Here is a 25839-nt window from a genome sequence, read left to right as displayed (position 1 = left end):
CCGAGACTAGAACTCACAACCCTTCGATTGGGAGTCCAACCCTCTAACCATTAGGCCACGACTTCCCTACACATCTTCTGAAGTGTATACTGCTTTTTAAAACATATTTTCACAGTATTTTCTAAATTTAGTAGGTTGCATACTACACTTAAACCTAATCTCTGTGGGTTGCATTCAGTCCAATCTTTAATTGTTATGAGATCGATCAACATTATCACTTACTAATTGTGATGTGCTTATAGTAACAATCATGATTATATTAAATGCATCACTTTAATCACCACTAGCTACTTAAATCCTCATTTGATTAGTGACTTTGCATTCTATACTATATTGCACTTGATCTGAAAGAACTTTCATCTGTTTTGATTTTTCAATGAGTAATGATGATCTGTTCCTTCACTTTTAGGATGAATCTATGAGTCAGCTGCTTGGTGGCAATGCTGAGAATACACTAGCTGTGTGTGTGTGTGTGAAATACACATCAGAAAGCATTCATTTGTAAAGCGAGTCTGTTGTCATGACATGACTGTTGTAGGCCATTGTATGAATTGCGTTTCTTGTCAACTTGCTAGTCAGGGGAGGTCCTGTTTGCTAAGTGATGAAGGGGATGAATGGACTGTGCCATGAAGACATGTCTTGCACAGTCCCTGTGACAGGATCTGTTCTCTATAGCCCAGGAGAATGACTCAGAGTTGATTTTAGTACAACATGTTCCTTTTAGCTCAACATGTTTGGGCTTGTACTTCTGTAATAATGAGGAAATTCCATGGACCACTTTTTATTAATGGAAGACTTTCTATTAATCAAAGAACTATTTTCAGCATTGTTAATAATTATGTTTCTTGAGCAGCAAATAGGGATTGGCGAATCCATCCTGATATATCGATACTGATGCGACTATCGAAAGTATAAAATATCGATACTAAGGTGTTTTTATGTACGAGTGATTTTGTTTAACAAAAACCACTTTGTAGAATATGCATTAAGCAGGACCTATGTTAGCAAGTAAATATGTGGGAGGGATTTTCCTGCTCATCTGAACACAAGCAAATGTTTCAAGGCAGTATCAATCAATTACAGCGAGTGTTCACTCACTTCTGACAGTGCATTAAAATAGAGCTGCGTTTCCCAAGAGTAGCCTATAGTAAGAGAGCATTGATGTTTTTGGAAACAGAAAAAAAAAAAACATATGTTTGTGTTATTTCACAATAACCATATTGAATTTGTACCCTAGTTTGTGCAGTACATTTATTTACATTTGAATGTTAAAAGTTCATATTGCTCATGTTCTACTCTGTATCGTATATTCTACTCAGCCCCTTATGACAATGAACCATAGTTTTCCTAAATTGACAATAGTTTAACTATAATATTTGTAGATTTCCATGGTTACCACTACTGTAAACATTTTAACCATGTGTAATCAAAAATATAACCTAATACGTTGCAATCAAAGTGTACTGAATGTTAAAATGCATTTCAAATATAAAGTTAAATAGGTATTATTACCCATTGTACTCTTAGTAATTTAAATAATTTAATACATTTCATAATTTAAAAGTTCAGTTAAGAAGTATCGTATCAATATCGAAGATACTGGCCATTAAAAGTATCGGTTTCGTAAAGAAAAAATAAGTGGTATCAGCCATCCCTAGCAGCAAATCAGGAATGAAATGCATTTTTAAATCTATTAAAATGCAGTAATTTTATGTTGTCATATTATTTCACAGTATTACTATTTTTATATAATTTAGCATTAAATGCAGTGAACCTTGTTTTAAATCACTTAAAATATATACTGACACCAAACTTTTTAATTTAGCACATATATATATATATATATATATATATATATATATATATATATATATATATACATACAATGTATATAAAGTGACTTAAAGTGATTAAAGTGACGTGACATTCAGCCAGGTATGGTGACCCATACTCAGAATTTGTGCTCTGCATTTAACCCGTCCGTAGTGCACACACACAGAGCAGTGAACACACACACACACACTGTGAACACACACCCGGAGCAGTGGGCAGCCATTTATGCTGCGGCGCCCGGGGAGCAGTTGGGGGTCCGGTCATGGTATTGAACTATATATATATATATATATATATATATATATATATATATATATATATTTTACAGGTTCTAGATTTTAATTATTTTTCTGAATCTTTCAGTCAAGTATGTATAAATTGGCAGAAGGTTTTCCTCATCCTAAATGCTTAGTACAAAAATATTGCTCTTCTTCACTCCTGTGAAATATATTCTCCCATGTTCCATGAAAGAGTTCGTTTTTTGGGTGAACTGTCCCTTTAAGCAGGATAATCTGCCAAGTTTTTGTTAACCACATCTTTTTCAAAATTAGGACATGTCTAATATTCACACACACACAAACAAACTGCAAAACACTGGGGACAGGACTTTGGAATGTGACTAATGTTTAAATTGCACATTGCAAAAGAGAATAACAAGTTGAAAAAGCCCTGAACAAATGATTGACATTCCATTTCACAGACACTTCATTTCTATTTGGCAAGTAGACAGTGACCCTTGTCCTAAAAGTCACGACTAGACTCAATATGAGATAACATTCCGTTCTTGTGTTACTTTCTATAAAACATTTTATTGTTGTACAGACCATTTGAAAAATACATCATTAAATAACACAAGATGAAAAGGAAATGCTTCCGCAATAAGATTTCTTCTCTTTCTCTTTGCATGTTTATTTGCTAATATTGAATAATTGGAATAAAAATTAAACTCCTAAAAAAAAAGTTTTAAAGCTGTCAGCCTCTGTGGCTTAAACCTGCTTCCTTCCAGTCTATGTTTGGTTAGTCTTCACGCTCCTGTGCAGGAGCCATCGCTGTCTATTCCTGAAGAAATCAGGCACTGAACACTGACTCTCTTATTGATTGGCACTTCAGTGGGCCTATGGCCTCTGTGTGAGCCTGCTTTTGCCCTCCTCCTGCTCTGCCAGTTTGAAATGGGTGTAAGCCAGAATGCCAATGATGGTGCACAGGATGCCCAGACCTTGGTTTAAGGACAAAGGGTCCTGGAAGAGGATGTACCCACCCAATAATGTGATGCAGAACTTGAAGTGTCCAAACATGTTGTAGCTGTGAGGAGAAATGTTAAGGGACTTGTCTGACAATGTCTTTTGGATATACTTATAACTTGCACTCGAGTAACAGACTATGAGGACATGTGACTTGAGCTAACATTCCTTAGTTAGTTTTAATATTGATCTAAGGATAGATCAGTCTTGTTAGTATGCAGAAAAAGTTAAGAAATCTGTTAATAAATAAATAAATGAAAGTATGTTAACAAAATAGCTGATGTTTATGGATATAGCAGATTTGTGAATATGTTAAAGGTTCATGAATCTGTGAAAATAAATAATTCTAATCTCTTAAAATAATAGACGCATTTTAATATTAACATGTATATAACAGTCATGCAAATATGTTTAAAGTTACTATTTCTGTTAAACGTTAGTTTAAATATAAATGTATGTATATATCAGTTTAGCAAATATATATATATATATATATATATATAGTTAAAATAAGTCTGTTTTAATATTGATTTAGGAATATATCGGTTTTTCTTAATGATTTATGGATACGAGTTGTGTGAATATGATATGTAAATAAATTCATGTAAAAACATAAAAACTTAAAATAACATGCTGTTTTTTTTGTCATATTGATTGATTGTTGGTTAAATCAATGTTAACATCAACTTAAATGTCGATGAATTACTAGTAAGTGCTGGATGCATGAGTTAACTGAGTGAGTGTAACTCAGTAACTTCTATTTATATTAATACATGAATATTCAAAATGAACGTCATCACAAACTGAAAAACCCCAGCACTTATTAAAAGTTACTAAATTTGTTAATTAAACATTTCAAAAATGATCAGATGACATGATCTATTTTTCCTTATCATCATCAAATTATATTTTACACACATATACATTATATATATATATATATATATATATATATATATATATATATACACACACACATTATATATATATACACATTATATATATATATATATATATATATATATATATATATATATATATATATATATATATATATAAAATATATAGAAATAGGGCTAGCAGAACATAAACAAGCAGCTCATCAAATTTCTACGTCCTTGGCTTTAATAAAGAAGTCTGAAAACCCTTGGTTCCCTAATAGTAAGTGACCCAGAAGTGCAGTTTAAAACAGATAGTAGTAAAGTGCTCCCTCTACTGCTTACTTCGAGATTTGATTTACAGCTTCCCCTTTCATTACTAAAAAATATGTAATTATTTGCTGAGCTTGGACAAGTCTCTGTAAACAAACTTTTGCTTGCATTATAGACCCAATAAAACAAATTAACCAACAATGAAGTCATGATATAGAGAACACCGTTTTCAGATGTTGGTCTAAAGGATGTGTTCTGCCCCAAGAATAGCCTTTTAAAGAATTAGCAGAAAGGATACGTGACAGGAGACGTGTTCCCAATGATCCAGTAAATGGACAGATTGACCAGAAAGGCAATAACACCAGACAGCAGAACCATGACCTTGATGAAGGAAAAAAACATAGAAAGAACCAATCGTTTGAATACATGAATAAAATATTCAAATTTTAATATTTAGAGCAGTGAATTGAACTTTTTAGCTTTTAATCCAATGGGGAAAAAACACAAGCAGTTTTTCCCCCAAGAGATCTAAGCAATAACACAAGGCGCTCTCTGTGACGTTCTGTTTGTGTATAGAAGACATCCCTTTGGATACGTGCAGAGAGTGTGTGAGATATTGAAAGAACAGGCACATTCTTGCTTGCACTCTTACCAGGGCCTGAAATGACCAGGGGCCGAAGATACCACCCTCTCCAGTGAGGGGTTCGAAGAACGGCACCAGGACCAGGAGAAACGCTGAGGACATGGGCGCTTGATAATACAGCAACTGCATAGAGTTCACCTGAAGCTCATGCTGCTTGGCACCAACCCACTATAATAGGAGAAATAACTGATTCAAGTCTGGATATCTGAATAATTAATGAAGAAAGTAATTGCAACCTATGCATTTATTTAAAAAGATGTTGCAATAAAACGTACCACTTGATACAGCGAGGTTACGAAGACCCCAAGTGTTGCAAAGATCATCCCCAGAAGATTGAACTTTACATCGTAGTAAGAGTTCAGTATGACCCCTAAAGTGATCGGCACCTTTTCATATAAAAAAAAAAAGGATAAATTATATGAAGTGGTGTAAAAATCACAGCCATTACCTTGCATAAACAAATGCCCATGTAACCAACCATGACTTCTTTTTTTTTATCAGCATTTACCCAGAGCATAGTTCAAAGTGATGCATGGCGTGTGCAAGCTATAAAAATGATGGTAAAAACAGGATACAGGATACAAGTAGTGTACTATATATTTTAATATTTTGTTTAGTTCCAGATTTTGACTATGCATCGTACATGAACTACTGATAATGTTAAAGTAATATTTTAGACAATATACCAGTCAAATAAACAAAACCCCACTTACTAAAGTCAGTTTAATCTTTGTGGAAAATGTCTTTCTGTAGTACATGGTCTGGATGACTATGATCACAGGTGTTGTCATGACCTTGGCCAGCTGATATGTTCCTATAGTGTTGCTTTGGAGAGACAAATTTGTGAAAACAACAAAACCACAGAAACTCAGAGCCAGCAGGATGATTTTAGAAGGTCTGAGACTCTTGGGGGAGAATATATCCATCTTCTGACACACAAACAGCCCCAGCCATGTCACTACGAAATGAATGAGAGTCAGGGTCATGTTGGGAAAGCCATAGTGCACATAGATCCATTTGTTGATGAACACTATACAGATCGATGACAGTAAGTTGACAAGCAGTCCTGCAATTATCCGGCTGTTTCCAAACAAGTCAGAGAGTCGCGTCGCCATAGCTGAGCTCACTCAGATGCACTTTTAGTCTTCTGGAAAGAAATAACTCTGGAGAAACCCTTTCAGGTGTCTGCTTTGGTACTTCAGAGACGTAAAGCTCCACCGCTTTCTGTGGCTGAGTGTGTGAAAGCGGTTCAGAGCTGTTTTCATTATAAAACTGTCCCTTATAGAAAGCCGCATTCACCCAGATCGCTGCCTGCCGAATGAACACGGGCGTGACGTAAATGAGGCAAGAAGGGATACGTATGGCGCTACTGGGCATGCGCACATCAATACAGCGTTATTGTTTTCACACTGTACAACAGTAATTACTATTTTGTCATTATTGGAATGGGTAGGCTTAGGGTTGCTGTAGTTGTAGATGTCAATAAAACACAAATAGGTAGGTAATTGCATTAATTGGAGCTGTATCCCTTCTGTCCACAACCGTCTGGAGGGTTAACGGTACACCGTGAAAGTTGCAACTCTCGCGAGACTCACGTGCGCTCAAACATAACAGGCGTAGCAATGCGCGAGAATTCCGCAGTAAGAGGGCTACCTTCCGCCACGTCACTGCTAATATGCGCCGTCTAGTGGAGAAAATATACAAGGAGGCAGAGATTCACACAGAGTCCACATTGTTCTCTTTTATAGTCTTTGCTGTTTATATTTTGTTATAAACATAGAACTAAAGTCACACTATCATCACGTTCACAGTCATATTATTTTTTATTGCAAATGCTGTATTGTGTGTGATATCACAACTGTCCCACTGCCATCATCAATGCAATGTCCGTATTGTTGCTATAGCCTACTGCAAATTCTTTATAGATACATTTTTCCACATAATAGAGTATAGAAAAGTCATCAGATTATGGAAGAAAGTAGGCTGTAATAATCAGGCTTATGTTTGACTTGGCTAACTAATTTTCATCCACTGCTTTAGCTGGACTATGTTAGTGGTCTAAAGCTGGGAATAGTGAAAGAGGGTATAGCAGGTGATTTCAAACACAGCAGCAAATCCTCTTCCATGGCCTCGTGAGAGAGTAAATGACCATCAGATGCACACTTCAGAAGTAACAGATCATCCATGGAGTACCATTTTATGGATATTAATTCAAACCAACTATTAATGTTTGCCTACTATAGGAAGTAGGCATGTTTAGATGCAGGGCCACTGTCCTGCACAGTTTACATCCAACCCTAATCAAACACACTGAACCAGCTAAACAAGGTCTTCGGGATGTCATGAAAAACACTGGCAGGTGTGTTGGAGCTGGTTGGAACTAGAGAAAATAGAGCAACTATAACATTTTTGGAACATTTTCCCGTCCTGAAAATCACAATTTTATATTCCAGGTTTTGATACATGTACATTTTCCATGACTTTGGGAAAACATAATAGTTTATTAGACTCACTTTCATTCTGGATACTAAATGTCACAAATAGGTGGCAGCACAGTCCTACTAACTTGCTCTGAACCCGACTCATGGGGTGTCAGGATTCAGACAGCACACTTCCTCTCAATATGTAAAAATCTCTCTCTCTCTCTCTCTCTCTCTCTCTCTCTCTCTCTGGTCTGATGACTGAAATAGCTCATGAGTAAATCTATATTAGTTGCCTCTAACTGTGTCTGCACACAGAAACTATCCTGCAGACAGTATGTTAGAGTGATGAATCTAATACCAGTTCGTCACAAATGAATGTGTGTGTTTTCAGTCATTCAGTGAGCTATGGATGCCGCAAGCAATCGTTCATCTGCAGGCATCTGCATGAAATTGTTTCCCTCTTGAATCATTAAGGGGGCTTAATTGACTTTTTAAATGAGGACGAGCTGCTTGCAGTATTGATTTGAATTTCAAGGAAGTTCCGAGCTGTGCAGTGTAAATATGAATAATCCCTCAAGCCCATAAACACACCAGATTTACTCCCTACAATCTGAGCCATAGAGACTAAGCAACACATTTCTTCATTCTTTAACTTTTCTGTTTTCTGCTCAGCTGGTAGCCCTGGTAAAAAAAAAAAAAAAAAAAAAAACACTTTTAGCATACTTTTAAAATAAGTACTTATTAATAAAATAATTATTATTGTTAATTGCAATTAACTGATTGTCATTATATTGCAATTAATATGCAATAATGTCCAAAAACAGGGCTCGAACTTTTTCTTTCAACATTCCTCTAGTATTATAGTTGAACTTCATAGTAAATGTATTAGCTGAACTTAAGAGTGCTTAATTCTGACCGTCATCTTTTACTCACCCTCGTGTTGTTTCAAACCTGTCTGAATTTCTTTCTTCTGCTGAACACAAAAGAAGATATTTTGAAGAATGTTGATGGTAGCCATTGACTTTCATTGTATTTCTTTTTTTTTTTCATTCTATGGAAGTCAATGGTTACCGTCAACTTATATATAATAATTTTTTTTTTCCTGCTCAAAAGAATTAAGAAACTTGGTTTGGAATTAAATGAGGGTGATGACAAATATGACTGAGTTTTCAGTTTAAACACACTTCTTTTTCACAAAGGGGGAGAACATGGCATTAGGAACTCCATGTTTAAGGTCTAACACAAGGAACAAACACATTTTTCCCAATATTTGTGGCTGCCATGTATTTTGTATGTCTATTGTGTACTGTGCTTTTTAGCATAGCAAAATGCTTACATAAAACTATTTGCCAGTGAAGTCTAAATGTGCTTCTCAAAATCTCATCATAACAGCTAAGAAAAGCCAATTTTAGGAACATCTTAGCAGGTCTGTTGCTGCTTCAAGGTTAACTAGCTCCAACCGGCTGCTGTATATTTCACTTTGTATCTGACAAATGCACAAATGCCTTTTCTTAAATTCAATATTCACTGAAAATATTTATAATCGCTTGTTATGGAAATGATCAGTGTGAACATTCTGCTAAACTTAGCTAAAAATGCAGTTTGGAGAACTTAATACTGACAGTAAATAGTATTAATAGTTGCTAGTTTTTACTGTCTATAGCAGTCATGGTCTGAGGTGATGGAAAAATATGATTTCTTGTTAATTTCATCATTAACACTTTCAAACGAATGATATCCAGAGGTTCCGAACACTCTTATACACAACTGACATAAATGTTTGCTCGTATCCTTAAAGGGATAGTTCACCCCTAAAAAAAAAATTCATTATTTACTCACCCTCATTTCGTTTTTAATCTGTATGAGTTGCTTTCTTATATGTTGAACATAAAAGAAGATATTTTGAAGATTGCTGGTAATCAAACATTGACTTTCATAGAAAGATAAAAATACTATGAAAGTCTATGGGACCCATTAATTACCAGCGATCTTCTAAATATCTTCTTTATCTTCTTTAAATATCAAAATATATATTAATGTTACCATTTCAAAAAGTTTTGGAATGACATGAGGGTGAGTAAATGATGACAGAAATTTCATTTTTGGGTGAACTATCCCTTTAAGTGTTCCGGTTCAAACTTTGACTGTTCATCCTCTTAGCTGTGTTGTGGGAGACGAGGCTGTGGCAGCCAGGTCAGCAGTTTAACAGAAAGAAAACAGGGACAAAAAGAATGAAAACAGCTTGGACGCTTAGAGCATAGCTTAGATTGGGTGGTTAATGAAATGCAAACATTTAAATGAGAGCTCAAAACTCCCTCTAACTTCAAAAACATACACAAGATCTGTCCCAAAACTTAGTAAGCTGCCTATCTAGACATCCTTTTAAGCAATGAAAATCTTGTTTATACTATACATTATAGTAATGCTTAAATTAACAACAACTGATTTTAATTCATAGTGTTTTGTTTCTTTGATCTATTTAAACAAAACACTATAAAATCATTTATCTGATCAAGACTATAAATAGTGTAGGCTAAGAGAAATGCTAATTATAAATATGAAAATAATTGCTGAAGGTACTGAAACGTCATTTTATTATAATGTTTCTAGTATTTACAACTTAACTATATTTCATTTAGGGATATAATGTTTTTATGCCCTGCTACTTTTTTTAAATCTGCTTTTTACCTTAAAATGTTCAGGTAACTGCTATAATTGTTATAATATGGTATAATAAAAAGCTACATGATGAATTAGAGATCATTGTAATTGGCTTGTCCGTGAAACACATTGTAAATAGACAAGAATGCACAAGGTCATATATAAAAAGACAGAACGCCAGGGTAACACGCATTTAAGAGACTATAAGAAAGTAATTCGCTTGGCGAGTGTTTTTATGCGGTTTTATTTTTCGATTAGGTTGGCTGCCTACAGGCTATGTTGATAGCAAAAGGGTACATAGCTTCTTTTTGCCTTCATTAGCAGCATTATTCCAACTCTCCCTCTTCCTTAGTCAATAAGGAAACATGACAAATGTCTTACGACTCACAAAACATCTTGAAAAGGACTATCAACCCCCCTCCAGTCTGTTTTTCTCACACTCCGTTCAAACAGAGATTCGTTTTTCTAAAAGACTGTAAATATTCCAACATGACAAATGAGATTTTCACCATTTTCTAAGACTGAACAGTTATATCAGAGTGAAACGGCAACCTCCGGCGCAGATAATGTGAGTTTTAGCATTAATTCAGGCCTCATTCAGAAAGCGAAGGAGCAAGAATGATGGCTAAATAGTGACAGAGAGCGGGCCGGATGGCTTCCAATCAAAGAAGCCATCAGATGAGTTCAGTTTGAAACGACAGCCTTGGTAAATATGAGGCACGGTGGTGAAGATAAATGCCCTCTTTGAAGCCATGCATTACAACTCTCAGTGAGACGGGAGGAATTAGCCCGTCTCATGCAGAGCTAACCTTGAAAGACAGGTTTTGAATTAAGCTGTCTCTGTTTGACGAATGCTGCCGTGACATGAAAAAAAAAAAATGTCTTCGGTTTTCAGATTTCAGAGCATAAAGATTTTGTTGTCCTTGAGTCGCATCATTATTGTAAGTGTCATATTAAAGGAGTGGAAATTCTGTCATTTATTCTCCTTTAGTATTTTAAGATATCCTTTCTTTGATGGAACAAAAAAAAGAGATGTTTCACAGAATGTGTATGCTTCTCCTTTTCCATAAAATAAAAGTCAATGGGGAATGGGGCTGCCAAGCACCTAAACAGACAAAAACTCCATGAACGTTCCATTATTTGTTGAAAGTCTTGCCCTCGTCCACAAATTGCAAATGGAACAATGACTTGGCCATCAATATTTTGTCATTAAAATAAAATTGAAAACCTTAAAAGGATAGTTCAACCATAAACACAAATTCTGTCATCAATTACTAATCAGTTTGCTGTTCCAAATGCATAAAACTTTCGTTCATTGTATAAAAAAAAAAGAAAAGATGAAGGCACTTATGAAACCTATAGATTTTTGTACTTCCATTAAAAGTCCATTATAACAAAACTTTGATGCTTCAAAAATATCATAAAGACAGTGTTAAAGGAAAAATAGTTTATCCTTTTTCATGCAAGGGATGAACTCCAAGCTTTTAATGCTTATTTCTTCTTAATGCGAATTTTGTCACTGTTTTGGAGCACACTGGCTTATAGATAACCTCAAAGGGTTAGTTCACCAAAAAATTACAATTAGCCCATAAATCACTCACCCTCAAGTCAAGGTGTGTATGTCTTTCTCCTTTCAGACAAATCCAGTCAGGGTTATATTAAAATTGTTCTTGATCTTTCAAGCTGTTTCATGGCACTCATTGGATGTTGCATGAATCAGTTCAAAAGAAGTTAAATAAAAAGCACTCATCCATACAAAAAAAAGTGTCGGCTTCGGGGAGTAAACAAAGTCCTTCAGTAGTGAATCGATCAATTTTTGTTAGAAAAGTAGCCTTCAATTTTTAATTTGAATTCAACCTTAAGCAACCTTAAGGAAACCTATTAAATTTGGTTGTAAACTTTTTAAACTTTTCATTTTTTTACAACATATATTTTTTTCAGTGTGCTTAAGCTGAGTTAAGTTGAACATTTTTACAATTTTCTTTTTTTATATTTTAAATTGTTTTCATAAATTGAAATACTTTTGAAATAAAATGTTAAATACTTTTAAATTTTACCTTGGCTGAAATAAAATAGGTTTAAGCTAAAAAACTAAAATAAATATAAATTTACATTTTCAACTAAAATTAAAATGAAAACTGAAGTAAAAAATAAAATAAAAATTAAGCTAATTTAATTCTTTTATGAAGAAGTGGCACTTGGAAACATCGAAGTGAAAAAGCCCCTTTTCTCTTTGTGTCAGTTGACCTTTCTGCCTCGTCCGTCTTATATCTTGTCAGTTGTGTTTGTGAAGCTGAAATGGCCAGTGTGGCTCTCAGCTTTGATACAGGCAGTGTGCTGACAGGTGACAGACCCTCAGGACACAGAAAGACCACCTTCAACACAAACAAGCCAGTGTCTCATCTTTCCCTTCCACTACATCCATCAAACAATGATAAATATCTCAACATCACAGACCTTGCCATGAGGAATGATAACAATACTGAAACGTTTGCTTTGTGATGACAACTTTTCATATGATAGACCTTGAATGTCTCTTTTTTGTACAGTATAAAGGTAAAAAGCTACACTCAGTGTCTGTCAGCAGTAGTCACAATTGATTTTTTCTAACCACAGGAGAAATTCATCCAAAAATCATCTACCAGTGTTATTTTAGTATTTGCATGCTATTTAGATTTTATATACTATTATAGTTTTTAATCGTCAGATTTTATTTTTAGATTTTATTTATAAACACATGTATTTATTCATTTTTATATCCGTTTAAGTTATTTTAGTACATCAAGTTAGTTTTCATTATTTCAATGAAAGTTTATTTTGTTTTTTTGGGTTTTAATTTTAGTTAATTGTAATAACTTTGTAATCAGCATTTACCCATCATTCACGTTCTAAACTCCAAATTTAAATGGATAGCTCACCCAACAATACATCTTTCATCCAAGATGGTGGATTGAGTCTTATTCGATGCTGTAAATATCGATTAAATTGCATAGAGCATCCAGAACATTCCTTTGCTTTAAGCTCCAAGAGAAACTTAAAAACTTGAGCTTGAACTTTGTAGAAAAGGGCACATTAAGCTCCTCTGTGGTCTGGCCTTTTTTAAAAGAGAGAAGATCTTGGAAAAATTATTCAGCTGATATTTTAAACAGATTTGGCATTCTGAGAATTCTCTGTGGATATGATTCAGAGCTAATGAGGAAAAAAATGCATGCTCAGGAGAAGCCATATCTGATGTGCAATAATGGGAATTGAGTGATTTGTCATTTGGTTATATTTCAAGTTATGGATTTGTTCCTAAAGTAGTAATATCCATTCAGAATTTTTTTTACTAGAAACATGAAGTAGGTCACTTCAAATCAGATTGATTGACATGAATGGGAATATTTGAAATTGTAGCTATGTCCATCCACACACAAGGAAATAAAAGCACTCTTAGAAATATACAAGAGTAATGAGACCTTTGTGGAATTTCGGTCCATAACATTTTTAAAGCACAGGCATTGATGTCCATATTTATTATGACGAAAAGGATTCTAAAGAGCCCCTATAATGGAAAAGAATATGAGAAAAATTATATTCCAATGGTTTTGAATTCTCTCGTAAACATTCTGCGTTCCCTGAAAAACTTTGCATTTGTTAAGAAACATTTTATTCGTAATGCTTTAGCGTTCCCCCCCATTCACTCACAAAACATTTGCATTCGCTCACAAACTTTTAACTTTCTCTTAAGAAACCATGCTTATGTTCACAAGTTCTGTTTCAAGAGGACCTACACTATGTGTTCACCTTCAAAAGTTTTGCATTCATTCACATAACTTTTTCCATTTGCTCACGGCATTTTCGCCTTCCCCAGAGAAACTTTGCATTCGCTAGCTAAACGTTTATGTTTGTCTACAAAACTTTTGCATTTCAATGGGAAACTCTGTGTATTCTCGCAAAAGTTTCGCGCTTCTTCTAAAAACTTTGCTGGCTCACAAAGCTTTTGCATTCGCTCACACCATGTTCCCTGAGAAAAATGTGGCATACTTTCACAAAGGTTTAGTGACCCCAAGAAACTCGCAAAATGTTAATATTTAGTATTTCCCATACAAACTCTACTTGTGTAAAGTTCGCAAAATGAATTGTTTCATTTGCATTTATGTTACACTGTTCAATTGACCAAATTCCAACTTTTTCCTCCCATGTGGCACAAATCGGATATGACCCATGAACATGTAAGCAGGAAAAAAGCATATGGATTCCAATACTCTAAGATTGGTTTCAGACCTCATTCATACGTGCAAATCAATCAGATATAAACCGGATACATGCATTTGCATCTGCCACGTAAGATAACAGATTGGATATTCCCAAGGGAATGTGAGCCATACATCACTGTAAAAACAACTGTGGTGATTCATGCTGACTCAGGTGGACACTTTTCCAGGCAGGGTTGCCAAGTCTGCAGTTTCCTGTGGAATTGGGCTACTTTTACACTGTTGCCATGGATTGTTTTTTCATCTGGTGGTTAAAACAATCTCCTCCTCCCCTGGAATGTGATATTGAGAGAGGATCCCCAATGGAGAGATTGAAGAACCACACACATACAGTGCTGATTAGTAATTGGACTGGTTTTGTTTCACAGACTTGGCAACCCTGTTTCCAGGTCAGTATGTCTACCTTGGGTTGTTTCACCAAGTGTATAGTGTAAATGTAAATAAGGGAAACAGGTCACTTTTAAAAGACGATGTAGGCTGGCTGTCAAAAAAAGTGTGTATATTCAGTGGTGGCCAAAATGATTAGAACACTAGTATTTTCACCAGCTAAAAATGGTTTTAAGTCAGTTATTTCTATGTTTTTAAAAGCAAAGTACAAAAAAATTCTAATATAAGTTAATTGATAAAGAAAATCAAATTTTCACAGCATCCTCATTTTACAGCAGTTTTACCAATGTACCTAAAAGTTTGAACAGTACTTTAGCTTTGCATTTAGGTTTCTTTATATATATATATATATATATATATATATATATATATATATATATATATATATATATATATATATATATATATATATATATAATTCCTATTTAATTGTTGTCTCAGAAATCTCTAAATTCGACCAGATGCTGTTTGTTACACGATAAATCTTTCAGTAACCACATATGATTACAGATATGAAAAACCTTTATATAGTTAAACTTTTTTATTTTTATCTTCTTCCCTAGGTGCCAAGGAAAATGTAACCATGTGAGGGATTGGACCTTTCACCCTCTTTATCTTGCCTATCAAATCCACTTTCTTTTTCTCACAGTACACATCCACTGGCGCAGAAGGAGCAGAGCATGAGCTGACATTTTCAATTAATTCTCTGTAGGAGCTAGGGGCAGGATTGCTCAGGGGACTGACAGCAGGGCAGAACAAGTGGTGAGAGCGTCAAAAAGTTGGGAAATCCCAAACTTACGAAAATGTAAATGAGGTGAAATCAGTCAGTGCATAATTGTGTATTGGACTTTAGCCATAAATCTGAGATATCAAACAGAACTGAAACGTCCCATCTCTGACTCTGAAGTCGTCTCTGATTAGTCAGTCTTAGACAAATGTATATGAAACCTTCACATTAGCATCTTCTTCACCCAAGAAGAACAGTTGGTGGCACTGTTGGGTTTGCTTCCCTCCTCTGTGCAAAACCCAGAGCTCATGGCATGCAGGACAGAGAAACAAGCATGATTTAGTATCTGGGTCATGTGAAATAATTGAATTTCATTGGCCAGGGAAAATATTTATCAAACTGTGTGAGGCTCACATGGCGTGTAGGTGTGAAACAGAAAGAAAATGACTATGCTTACAGCGTGAGTAGATAAAATCAACCCTAAAACATGCTCTAGCAAGTTATCAATAACCCTGTGTCAGGTTGTTGACAGGCTTTCGCAACATATTTGTGACTTCAAATGGCAAAACTGACAGGCTAATTCATACACGTCAACCGTTTAAAGAGTTCCAGGTTGATTTTTGACTAGCCGACCCTGGACTGCACTTTTTGAACATGGTTATGCTCCATCTGCCTTTATTATATTTTTACAGTGTTGGTCCTTTTCGAATGCAAAGTATCTTTTTTTTTTTGAGCTGTTGCACATCTGTAGTGGATTAGATGTGTTATGCTATATTCTATGTTTATTCTCGGATCAACAAAGACATGTTACTCATAGAATATATAGTTTCATTGTATGTATTTGTGAATACATTACATTAATATATCTAGAAACACACAAACCAATAAATAAAAAATATGGCATCATCTGTTGATAGATGGCATAAATATACCTAAACCCAAAAAGGTAGGTTCCATGAGTTATTAGGACCTCCTTCATCGCAATTAACACATTCAGGGTTGGTTTTCCCATCAAATGCCTGATAAATCCACACATATGAGTGAAGAAACATCTCCAGCACCTGGAAGTGAAGTTGCTTTTGGATAAATTGCACCTGACAAGGCTTGGTCAGCATCTGAATGCTGCAAAATAGAGCCAGTTGACATCTTAAACTGTACATCTGTCAGTGCGCTTTAAAATGTTTTAGCTGTGCCTTTTGCAGCCTGCTTCATTACATAAAGAATGGAGGCCGACATCTGAAGTGGGAGGGTTACATAACACTCTCAGTCCAAAGAGTGTGTGATATTATGGGTTCATTTCATGTAAAAAAGCAAGAAAGATTCTGAGAATTCAGAGCATTGAGTACCATGTTAACATCTATACAGAGCATTACAAGACAATGATAGGTTTAGAAGTGCTTCATGAAAATGGTTCATGTCTTTTTTCCCCCTTATTGTCTTGCAGTAACTGATCCTGCTGCTCTATATATTGCATATATTGATAGGTGAATTTTGATAGGAGTGTGCTTTTAAGAAGTCGCACTTGTGTATAAAATCTAAAGTTGTCTTGTTAAAATAATAGTTCAGATAAAAGTAAACTCAGCCAATATTTACTATTCCATTTATGAATGAAAGAGCTACATAAACTGGTGCAATATATTGAATGTCTTCCAAAGTCTTACAATAAATTATTCATTAGTCATTATTAAATAAAAATCTTTCCCTCGGACCTTGTGCAATTTGTCAAAGCCTGGAGCAGTATGTACAAGGATAAATAAGATTCAAGAGTTATCATGAATGGCAAGATTTTCATCAATAAATTTAAATAAATGTCAGCTTCTTCTTTACGATGAGCTTCAAAAGACCATTTTTGCTTGACAGTGCTTTCAATGTTAGGAAAAGAGCCGCCAGGATGTTTATCATTTCTGATTTAAATTAATTTCGATATTTTTGCAGGGCATAAAGTCAAATATGTCAGGGTGGTGCAACTGTCTTGACGTCATAATGACGAAAAAAGTCTCATAAAAAAACATATATATATATATATATATATATATATATATATATATATATATATATATATATATATATATATATATATATTAAATCCATGGAAAGAACTAAAGTATAATTTTTGCCTGTCTACTTTTTTCTATTAAAAAAATTAGTAAATAAAAAATCATGTGGTGTGACTCCACAAAATTTTTATGATACATATAAATTAATAACTAAAAAGTAAGTAAATAAATAAATAAATAAATATGGGAAATATTTTGATTAAGTACACTCACATTCATTCAAAACATAAGGAATATATTTTTTATTTTATTCATTTATATCATTTATATATATATTTTTTAGATTTGGTTCCATGGTTTCACCATATGACATTTGAGTCATTAGGGTTTTGTTTTTGATTTTTTATTTTGATTGATTGATCGATTGATCGATTGATGATTGATTAATTGATTAATTGAAAATGGTATAAGTAAAATGGGTGGCACTTTATTTTACAGTCCTGTTCCTCATGTACATACTATGTACTTATTATAGTAATTACAATAACTATGTAGTAACTAGGTACTAACCCTGAACCTAACCCTACCCCATGTAGTTACCTTGTATTACCAGAACTTTCTTAGATAAATACACTGTAAGTAAACTATAAGGACATGTTAGTACACGTACTGTAAAATAAACTGCAACCGTAAAATGGTTTTCAAAACCATATGAAACCCACATTAATAAAGATAAATAAAAACATTTATTTTAAGTATTGCATTTCTTTTTAATTATTATTTCTGTTCTTTATTGTGGAGCTCTCATTTGTCATTAAACAGATTTGGAATGACGTGAGGGTGTGTAAATATAGAATTTTGATATTGGGATAACTTCATGTATAATTGGGAAAAACCAACTGAAATCATTTTAATATAATAAAATTATGAAATGACTGCCCTCCACTATCCTCCAATCTGATCCCTAACCTAACTAGTTTTAACTCTTGTGAAACCCAGTGACAGCAGGACGGTGGCTCTGTTCCAATAAGCTCATGGAGTCTGACACATACAGTATGCTCAGCCACAGGTGATTTAGACCGGAGTCCATCATCATGTTGCAGCTGTCATGTTCATGATGGATGCGTGCAAGTAACTCCGTGTTTCCTACTGACACTCCAGCCTTGGACTCAAATAGAGCGCTTTACAGGAAGAGAAGGGGAGTGACTCTCAAGCTTAGAATTTGAAAGCAGTTAAAACCGTTTTGAAGGTAACTTATCATCCAGCAACTGATATTTTGGCAGGAAAAGACTCCCTTGAGGTCTGTCCACATGCCACAGATGCACCATAAACACTACATTGTGAATAGTGTATTCACAATAGCATAAAAGAAAAACCAATAATTTTGACCTCTATTGTTGGTTAATGCTACAAATATACATGTGGTACCAACGCTATCTCACGACCAATTCGTACGTATTTTACGAGGTGGCTTATTTGAATTTGTACGACCTTAATCGTACGATTTTATACGACCCCAGTGACGGTTAGGTTTAGGGGCGGGGTTAGGTGTAGGTCATTCGTACAAATTCATACGAATTGTGCAACTCGTAAAATACGTACGATTTGGCAACAATCACATGAATTTGTACGAGTGTTGTCGTACGAATTCGTACGAATAAGCCACCTTGTGAAAAATGTACGAATTGCCGTGAGATCGGGTTGGTGGTACTTATGACTGGTTTTGAGCTCAGGGTCACATATAAGCATTTTTAAAACAATTTCTGCAGGTTTTGTCCTTCTAATTCAAATATACGGATACATAATTAACATATTTATTTACTGAACACATTTCTGTTTTGTTTGTGTTTTTTCAGGTTTTTTTAATAAATGAATGTCAGTGGTGCTTGTTTGTGGTTGGGCATTGCTTTGCTAAGTGAGTTATGAGTTAAGTTCAACACATATGGTTAAGGTTTTATTAAAATCCCTAACCCTACAAGTAGTAATAATATGTTTGCCTTAACGAACACCACTAAGAAATTCATACCAACTGCAGAGATTCAGAATATTGCCGTCCCAAATAACACACAACAGCCATTAACAGCTATATCTGCATCCCTTTCTCCTCCAGTTAAATCCATCAGGCTCTGCCTCTTCATTCCTGGATGGCTTTAAATTGGCTGAAAATTATCATTAGATCATGTTACCTAGCAATATGTTGCAGTCCCCGCAGCGACATCACTGTCAGGACCAATGTACTCCCATCTGGTGGAGTGCATTGTGGGAGCGAGAGATTGCTTCCTCCAGCTTTTGCATCTCTGACTCGATTGTCCTGTTTAGCAAGGCCACCTGCTCTCTGAGGTATCAGCAGGCTTGGAGAGTCTCGGTTTTGGGAGCACTTTTCTCTTGGACGAAAGTGTGCGAGTGTGGGTGTGAACATGAACCAGATTTGGAACAAGCTCGAGCAGTCTGTTTATAGGAGATGGAGAGTACATGTACAAAACAAAGCTCTGACCTAGCAGAACTGCATACTGCTCATACTTGGGTTTAGGGACTGGAACAAACCACTAACTCTGAGTATTAAACTTCAGGACACATTGTTTGTGCTATGAGCATAAATCATACCTCAAATCACATGGCTTGTTGTCCTTATGCTAACATGTGACTTCTAAGTAAGGCTTGACTTTGGTTACTTGTTTATTCAGACTGTATTTGAGCCATTACCGCGGTCGAATGCAGCTGTCAATCTCAGAAACACTGAAGCCACAGTCACACGAGCACTGCAACAGTCATAATAGTCACATTATGCAGCATCTTATTTTAAAAACATTCAAAAGTATATATGTTATGCATCTATTGCATATATAATTTTTGTATTCTTTTATTTCAGAGTATCACTTCTTTCAAATGATGAGAATCCAAAGGGCAGTGCTCATAAACTTAAAGTTTGTAATACAGCAAAATTCAGTTTGTGTTCCATTGCTGTCTCTCAGATGCGTACGAATGGAAGTCAATGAAATGAAAAGTGTAGTGTGAACACCAGTAGGTTCAACAGATGTATCACACGTGAGTCATTGAATAAGTCTCTTAACCAGTTTGTTCGCACTCATTAACTCACGAACACACAGAGCTACTGTGTTGATTGTAGACATACAATGGCTGATCATGCTCTGACTTTTGAACTGCATTTCTGAAATGTAAATTCATATTAAATTCATGGATTTATGATAATATTTTATTAAAGCAATGGCAAACTCGTAATGATGCTAGTCCACACTGAGATTCAAAACATCCAACAGAATGCTTTTTTGCATTCCAAAACAAAAAAACAATAGAATAAGGAATTTAAAAACTTTCAAAATGCATTCTGTGTGAATTACTTGAATGTCTCGTGTGATAGGTTCGATTGCTTAAGCGTCTTTTATGTGGACATGACATCCATTTAACAGCACCTACTCCTCAGTATTCTTTTGCCTTGCTCAGGGAATTCCTAAACTTGTTTAAAACCTCCTGCCAAACAATTCTTCTTGTCTTGTCAAAACACTCTCCTCTTCCTAGCCCTCTCCCGCTCACTGTCTGTTTGTCTCCCACTCTCACTCAGCGCTCGATACTCCCATCGGAGGAATGCAGAGAGCTGCTCCTCTGTCTCAGGGAGCAAAGGTTACAGCTCTGGCCATTGCCATGTCCTCTAAACTTCACTTATCTAAGTGTCATCCTATGTATTCCTTTCAGAAATAAGAAAGCCATTAAGCCCGCGTGCTGTATGCACTAGCACCACTCACCCATAGTTCATTTACAGCAGGAAGTCTGTTATCTAATCAAATACAGTCTGAGAATAGAAGATAAAGTGTTGCAGATATCGGTGAAATAAGCAGGCTTGGCTCTTTAACAGATAATAGGGAGTTTTTTCAATATGGAGTTAAATGCCTCATAATAATATTTCTAAAGCGACTCAGGGGAACTGTCTTGGAAGACAAAGTGCCGACTTGAAAGCAAGTTTTGTGTGATGATGGATTATGGCAAAACAAATAATAACTTAAAACTCATTTGGCTGGGTTTCAACCTCGCCTGATCATAAAATGATGTTGTGTTGCTCTGTAGCTAATCTAATTGAAAACCTGGTGCTCTAACAAGAAGAACTGCACTGCGCAAGATTAAAATAGCTGTACTGCCATGATAGGGCATGTATATGAAAATGCATAAGGTGGCAAGAATATGTTTGTGAACCGTTTGAAAATATCTGCATTTCTGAATTGAGTACTCATAAAGCTGATCAGATTTTTAAGTTACAAAGTCACAGTTCTATTAAATCATTGAAATTGATCATTGAAAGGACAGGTCGGAAAATGTAAGTGAAACTCAACTTCCGACTTCTCAAAGAGCTAATTGGAGTCACTTAAGAGGATGGGATTGAAAGTGTGGTTTGAATAAACCCCCCACACTTTAAATATAAGCACACAAAGCCTGGTTACTGATACATTTATTATAAGGAAAGTTTAAATATTGTGATCCAAACACATAGCTGGAAAAAGCTAGAAAAGCATTGTCAAAGACCTGGGTGTTCATGGATCAACACACCAGGAAATCCTAGAAGAAGTGCGAAGAAAGCTATTACAGCAAAAGACTCTTAAAATATGTGTTCATGTGGACAACAGGACAGGATTAAGGAAGCTACTGCTGTCTCAAAAAATTATTGAGACATGTCTCCGTGCTACCTGGTTGTTTCATTTCTGGGGAAATGTTCTGTGGACAATTGAGAACATTTTGTTTAGAGGAAAAAGGGTACTGCATACCCACTCCAAACCTCAGCTCAGCTGTCAGACATGGTGGACGGAGCATCATGGTTCAACACCGCTTTGCTGCCTCGGGGTCTAAACACAATCACTGAAGGAAAAATGAATTATAAAGTGTATCTTTTCCCCACCTTTTTTTTCATGGAGAATTCATGGAGAATGTCCGAAATCTCTTCAAGGTTTAGAGAATTTGAGTGATAAGACAAAGTAGTAGTAGTAGTAGTATATACAATTTATGAAGGATTAACCATTGTTCACAATGATTTTAAACTTTGTACAAAACATTCTAATTATTTTGTGTTCCAAAAAAAGAATGAGAGTCAATGAAAACAGAATATTCATCATTGGGTCAACTGGATGTTACATGTGTTTGAGTACATTATCAAATTCTGATTAACAATAACAAGTTATTATTATCTTAAGGACAGTTTAACATGATCCTTAAAATCAACTCTATGCTAATAATATTATATATATATATATATATATATATATATATATATATATATATATATATATATATATATATATAATGCTCTAAAAATAACAGGCCTATTAACATTTCCACTGATTTTATGAAATATTTGCAGGTTAATTTAAAAAGTGTTGTCTCCAAGTCCCTGTGTTTAAAACTTTGATCTTTTGTCGACAGCACTACAGCTGCAGAAGAAGAAGAAGAAAAAAAGTCAAACTTTATATCTAACTTACTTCCATTTTGCATTTTCTCCAGAAGGCGGCACAGCAGTCGTTTATTATGGACAAATTGCCCCGGGCTGAAAGTTCCGTTACTTTCTTTTTTCCTTCTCTTCTTTTCTCTTCTCTTCTCCAGCGGGAAGCGTCTCTTCTCTCCTCCTTCTCACATCACATCCGGCTCAGTTTCCCGAGCACTTTGGACTCGCTTACTGTACAGTGCAGCGTTAGGAAGTCCGAATCCTGTAAGCGAATCGATTCGCGGGGACGGTTCGTTAAACTACAACTCATTTGATTCATATGATTTGTTGTCTGTAAGTTCGAAAACGTCCTGTTGTGGCCTTTTCAAAATGTAGAAAGTATCAGTGAACCATCTTTAAAATATTTACCGAATTTTAGTCAGCATTTTGTTTAGCCTATTTATTTTTGTTATGAAAAACGTGTTTAATGAAACTCTTCTTTAAGGATTATTCAAATAAAGGTTTACCACATTTGTTTACTTTACTGGTGTCAGCTTTATTGTGGTATTTACGCTTTCATAATGTCGTAATTTTACGCCCATAGTTCACTTCACAGCCGAGTGATTCACAAACGCTTGGGGATTGGTTCAGAAGAATCATAAATAAAGAACTAGTTCAAAAGAACCGCTCCTGCGCGAATCGGGCATCACTGTTACAGTGAGTGTAGCAGTTTTAAGAGGCTGCTGCTGATATGGAGACTCTTACCATCCACAGACACTGAGCGTGCAACTTTACTGAGCCGACGGAACGGATTACTCGCTTTCATGGGGGCTCTCCAGTCACATTAACAACTCCAAACATGTCCAAAAGCCTGAAGAAGAAAAACCACTGGACTAACAGAGTCCACGAGGTCGTGTTATCCAGGGGTCCGAGTGGAGAGCTGGGGTTCGAGCTGCAGGGAGGCGCGGAGAACGGACAGTTCCCCGTTATTGGAGCGGTGAAACCGGACAGGGGCAAGCTGCACCAGGACGAGTTACTCCTGGAGGTCAATGATACTCCAGTGGCCGGACTGACCATCCGGGATGTGTGGGCTGTGGTCAGACACTGCAAAGACCCTGTCCGCCTCAAGTGTGTCAAACAAGGTTAGTTTTACATTCATGTCAATGTAAGTTCATTTAAAGTTTCCAACAAAATGGCATAACGTTACTTAGCTTACAGTTATTATTGCTACTGTAATAAAGAGTTACATGAAAGTTAATGAAGCTTCCAGAAACATTTTGACTTTATTTATTTAATGTTAGAAAGCAAACAAGCGCTATTTTTTTTTTCAACACGTTATCACACTTTTATTGTAACAATAACACATATTATGCAGTTATGGAAGAAATTATGGTTACTATTGTGAACATCTGTCGGGTTACTCCTGTTTGTGTACGTATTTGCACGTGAGCGGGAACTTTTGCATATGTTATGTATCACATTGCATCCAAATGTAACATAAGAAGATAGAAGTGGCGTTGTTCAAGTTTACAGTCTGCTCAGACTCGCGTGTGAAAGTTGTTGGTTTGTTGCTATAGAAGCGGAGTCGGTGTGTTTCTGGAAAGGGGGGCGTGACCATCGCCACAGGAGCGCGTCCTGGTGGTGATGTTACGTCATCGTCACGTTTACAACGTCAGTGCGCTGCATGCCATATACTATTTAGCGTTTGTAAACTTTTAGCTACATTTACCTAAATTGAGCTTCTTTGTTGACAATGAAGGGTTATCTTTCCGGTATCCTTCAGTTTAGTTTGTGTTATCAGACTGTGATCAGGTCTTTGCGGGTGTGCCACGGTTCTGAGATACAACATGACATTACTATTTTCCCAGTAGGCCTGTATCTGAACCTCACAATCACACTGTCATGGGTGATGCCAGTTTAGTTCAGCAGAGCGGCTTGTGCTTTCTGTTTAGTTACAGACCCTTAATTGTAAGCAGTTTAGCTTCTTTAAGATTACTGGTTTAGGATGTTAGCGTGGCATTCCTTTGCTTTGACATGTTGCTTTTTATAAAACCTCCCATCTGTAAATATCTTCAAGAGAAGGGGGTATAGAATGATTTGATCCCAAGAAACCACCAACTATGATGATCACATGAAGGGCCCCCTTGCTGACAGGATTTTACGTCTTACTGTAAAAAAAAAACACTAGTTTTTATCAGTAACAACAAAAATATTCTAAAACAAAATAAAGTCTAATCTCATGCTTTCCAACTAGAGTATTCTAGATATTAGAATTATTTTTTTTCTTCCCTTTTTCTGAGGACTATGGGAGACTTTCTAATTGTGACTTAGCATCTCATTATATTTATAATTTTTCTTATAATAATGTTTATTTAATGTCAAATAATAAAAATGTCTCATAAGAGCTAACATCTCATAATAAAAATAAATGTTCTAATAATAATAATAATAAAGATAATGTTTTATAATAATAATAAACTTTTTTCTTTAACTCCCCAGCCCCTTATTATTATTAATTTATTTTGAGAAAGTCTCGCATTATGAGATTTCAAGTCATTGTTACCAATTCATAATTTTTTTCCCCATATTATTTCCAAATTTGTGAAGACAACAACAACAACTAATAATAAAAATAATAAGGTTTCTCGTTATTTTTTCAATACAATGAGATGATCATATGCTAAATTTGTTTTATGAAAGAAAGTGCTAAGAGATAATTATAAGAAAATTCTCATTATTATGAATAATATTTTTCACTCAACTGATGCGGAAACAACCCAACTCTAATGCATGATTATTAGTATATGCTTGTATTTTATCAGATGTATTAGCTTCTTTCCCCTATTGTCCATGACCCAATCAAAACAGACCCATTAGTGAGCAGTGCTCTTGAAATCTTTCAAATAGTTTGTTTTGTATATTTGGCCTGTGAGAATTATCGCTGAACATTGAGATTGAAGTCAGAGGCACTACTTTTCAAAGAGAAGTCACATTTGACACTGCCACCTTATGTCACTGCCATGACCCTTGGATTTTTCTGTAGGCCCAACTAAATCAAGAGATCAATAGCTTACATGTAGCACTTTCAGTTACATCAC

General features: G+C 35.3%; 2 protein-coding genes across 11 annotated transcripts in view; one reads left to right on the top strand and one right to left on the bottom strand.

The window, feature by feature from the left end:
- Positions 1-2444: 2444 nt before the first annotated feature.
- Positions 2445-6217, bottom strand: LOC113061957 (solute carrier family 35 member E3). Its single transcript, XM_026231468.1, has 5 exons — positions 5582-6217; positions 5144-5254; positions 4878-5036; positions 4524-4606; positions 2445-3135 (listed from the first exon to the last, which is right to left on the bottom strand). The coding sequence occupies exons 1-5, from the start codon at positions 5981-5983 to the stop codon at positions 2949-2951; spliced, it is 942 nt and encodes a 313-aa protein (XP_026087253.1). The 5' UTR covers positions 5984-6217; the 3' UTR covers positions 2445-2948.
- Positions 6218-23419: 17202 nt separating this feature from the next.
- Positions 23420-25839, top strand: part of LOC113061885 (membrane-associated guanylate kinase, WW and PDZ domain-containing protein 2-like) — a 190268-nt gene continuing 187848 nt past the window's right edge. For 5 of the 10 annotated variants that reach the window (XM_026231442.1, XM_026231439.1, XM_026231434.1 and 2 more), the window contains exon 1: positions 23420-23883. In XM_026231442.1, the coding sequence (XP_026087227.1) occupies positions 23601-23883 (283 nt within the window). In that variant the 5' untranslated portion in view covers positions 23420-23600. The remainder of the gene's footprint in view (positions 23884-25839) is intronic. The other 5 variants (XM_026231406.1, XM_026231399.1, XM_026231392.1 and 2 more) reach the window with 2 other exon arrangements.

The sequence above is a fragment of the Carassius auratus genome, chromosome 4, assembly GCF_003368295.1.
Source record: "Carassius auratus strain Wakin chromosome 4, ASM336829v1, whole genome shotgun sequence".
Classification (NCBI taxonomy): Eukaryota; Metazoa; Chordata; class Actinopteri; order Cypriniformes; family Cyprinidae; genus Carassius; species Carassius auratus.
Note: the sequence above shows the minus strand (reverse complement) of the source record. Positions and strands in the feature narration are given on the sequence as shown.

Excerpts from the sequence above, each read along its gene's own strand:
- LOC113061957 (XM_026231468.1), bottom strand. The coding sequence starts at position 5,983 with ATGGCGACGCGACTCTCTGACTTGTTTGGAAACAGCCGGATAATTGCA. Across the intron at positions 5,255-5,581 it reads CAAAGATTAAACTGACTTTA|GTGCCGATCACTTTAGGGGT; the intron begins GTAAGTGGGGTT and ends TTATATGAAAAG. Across the intron at positions 3,136-4,523 it reads GGGAACACGTCTCCTGTCAC|CTACAACATGTTTGGACACT; the intron begins GTATCCTTTCTG and ends TTCTCCTCACAG.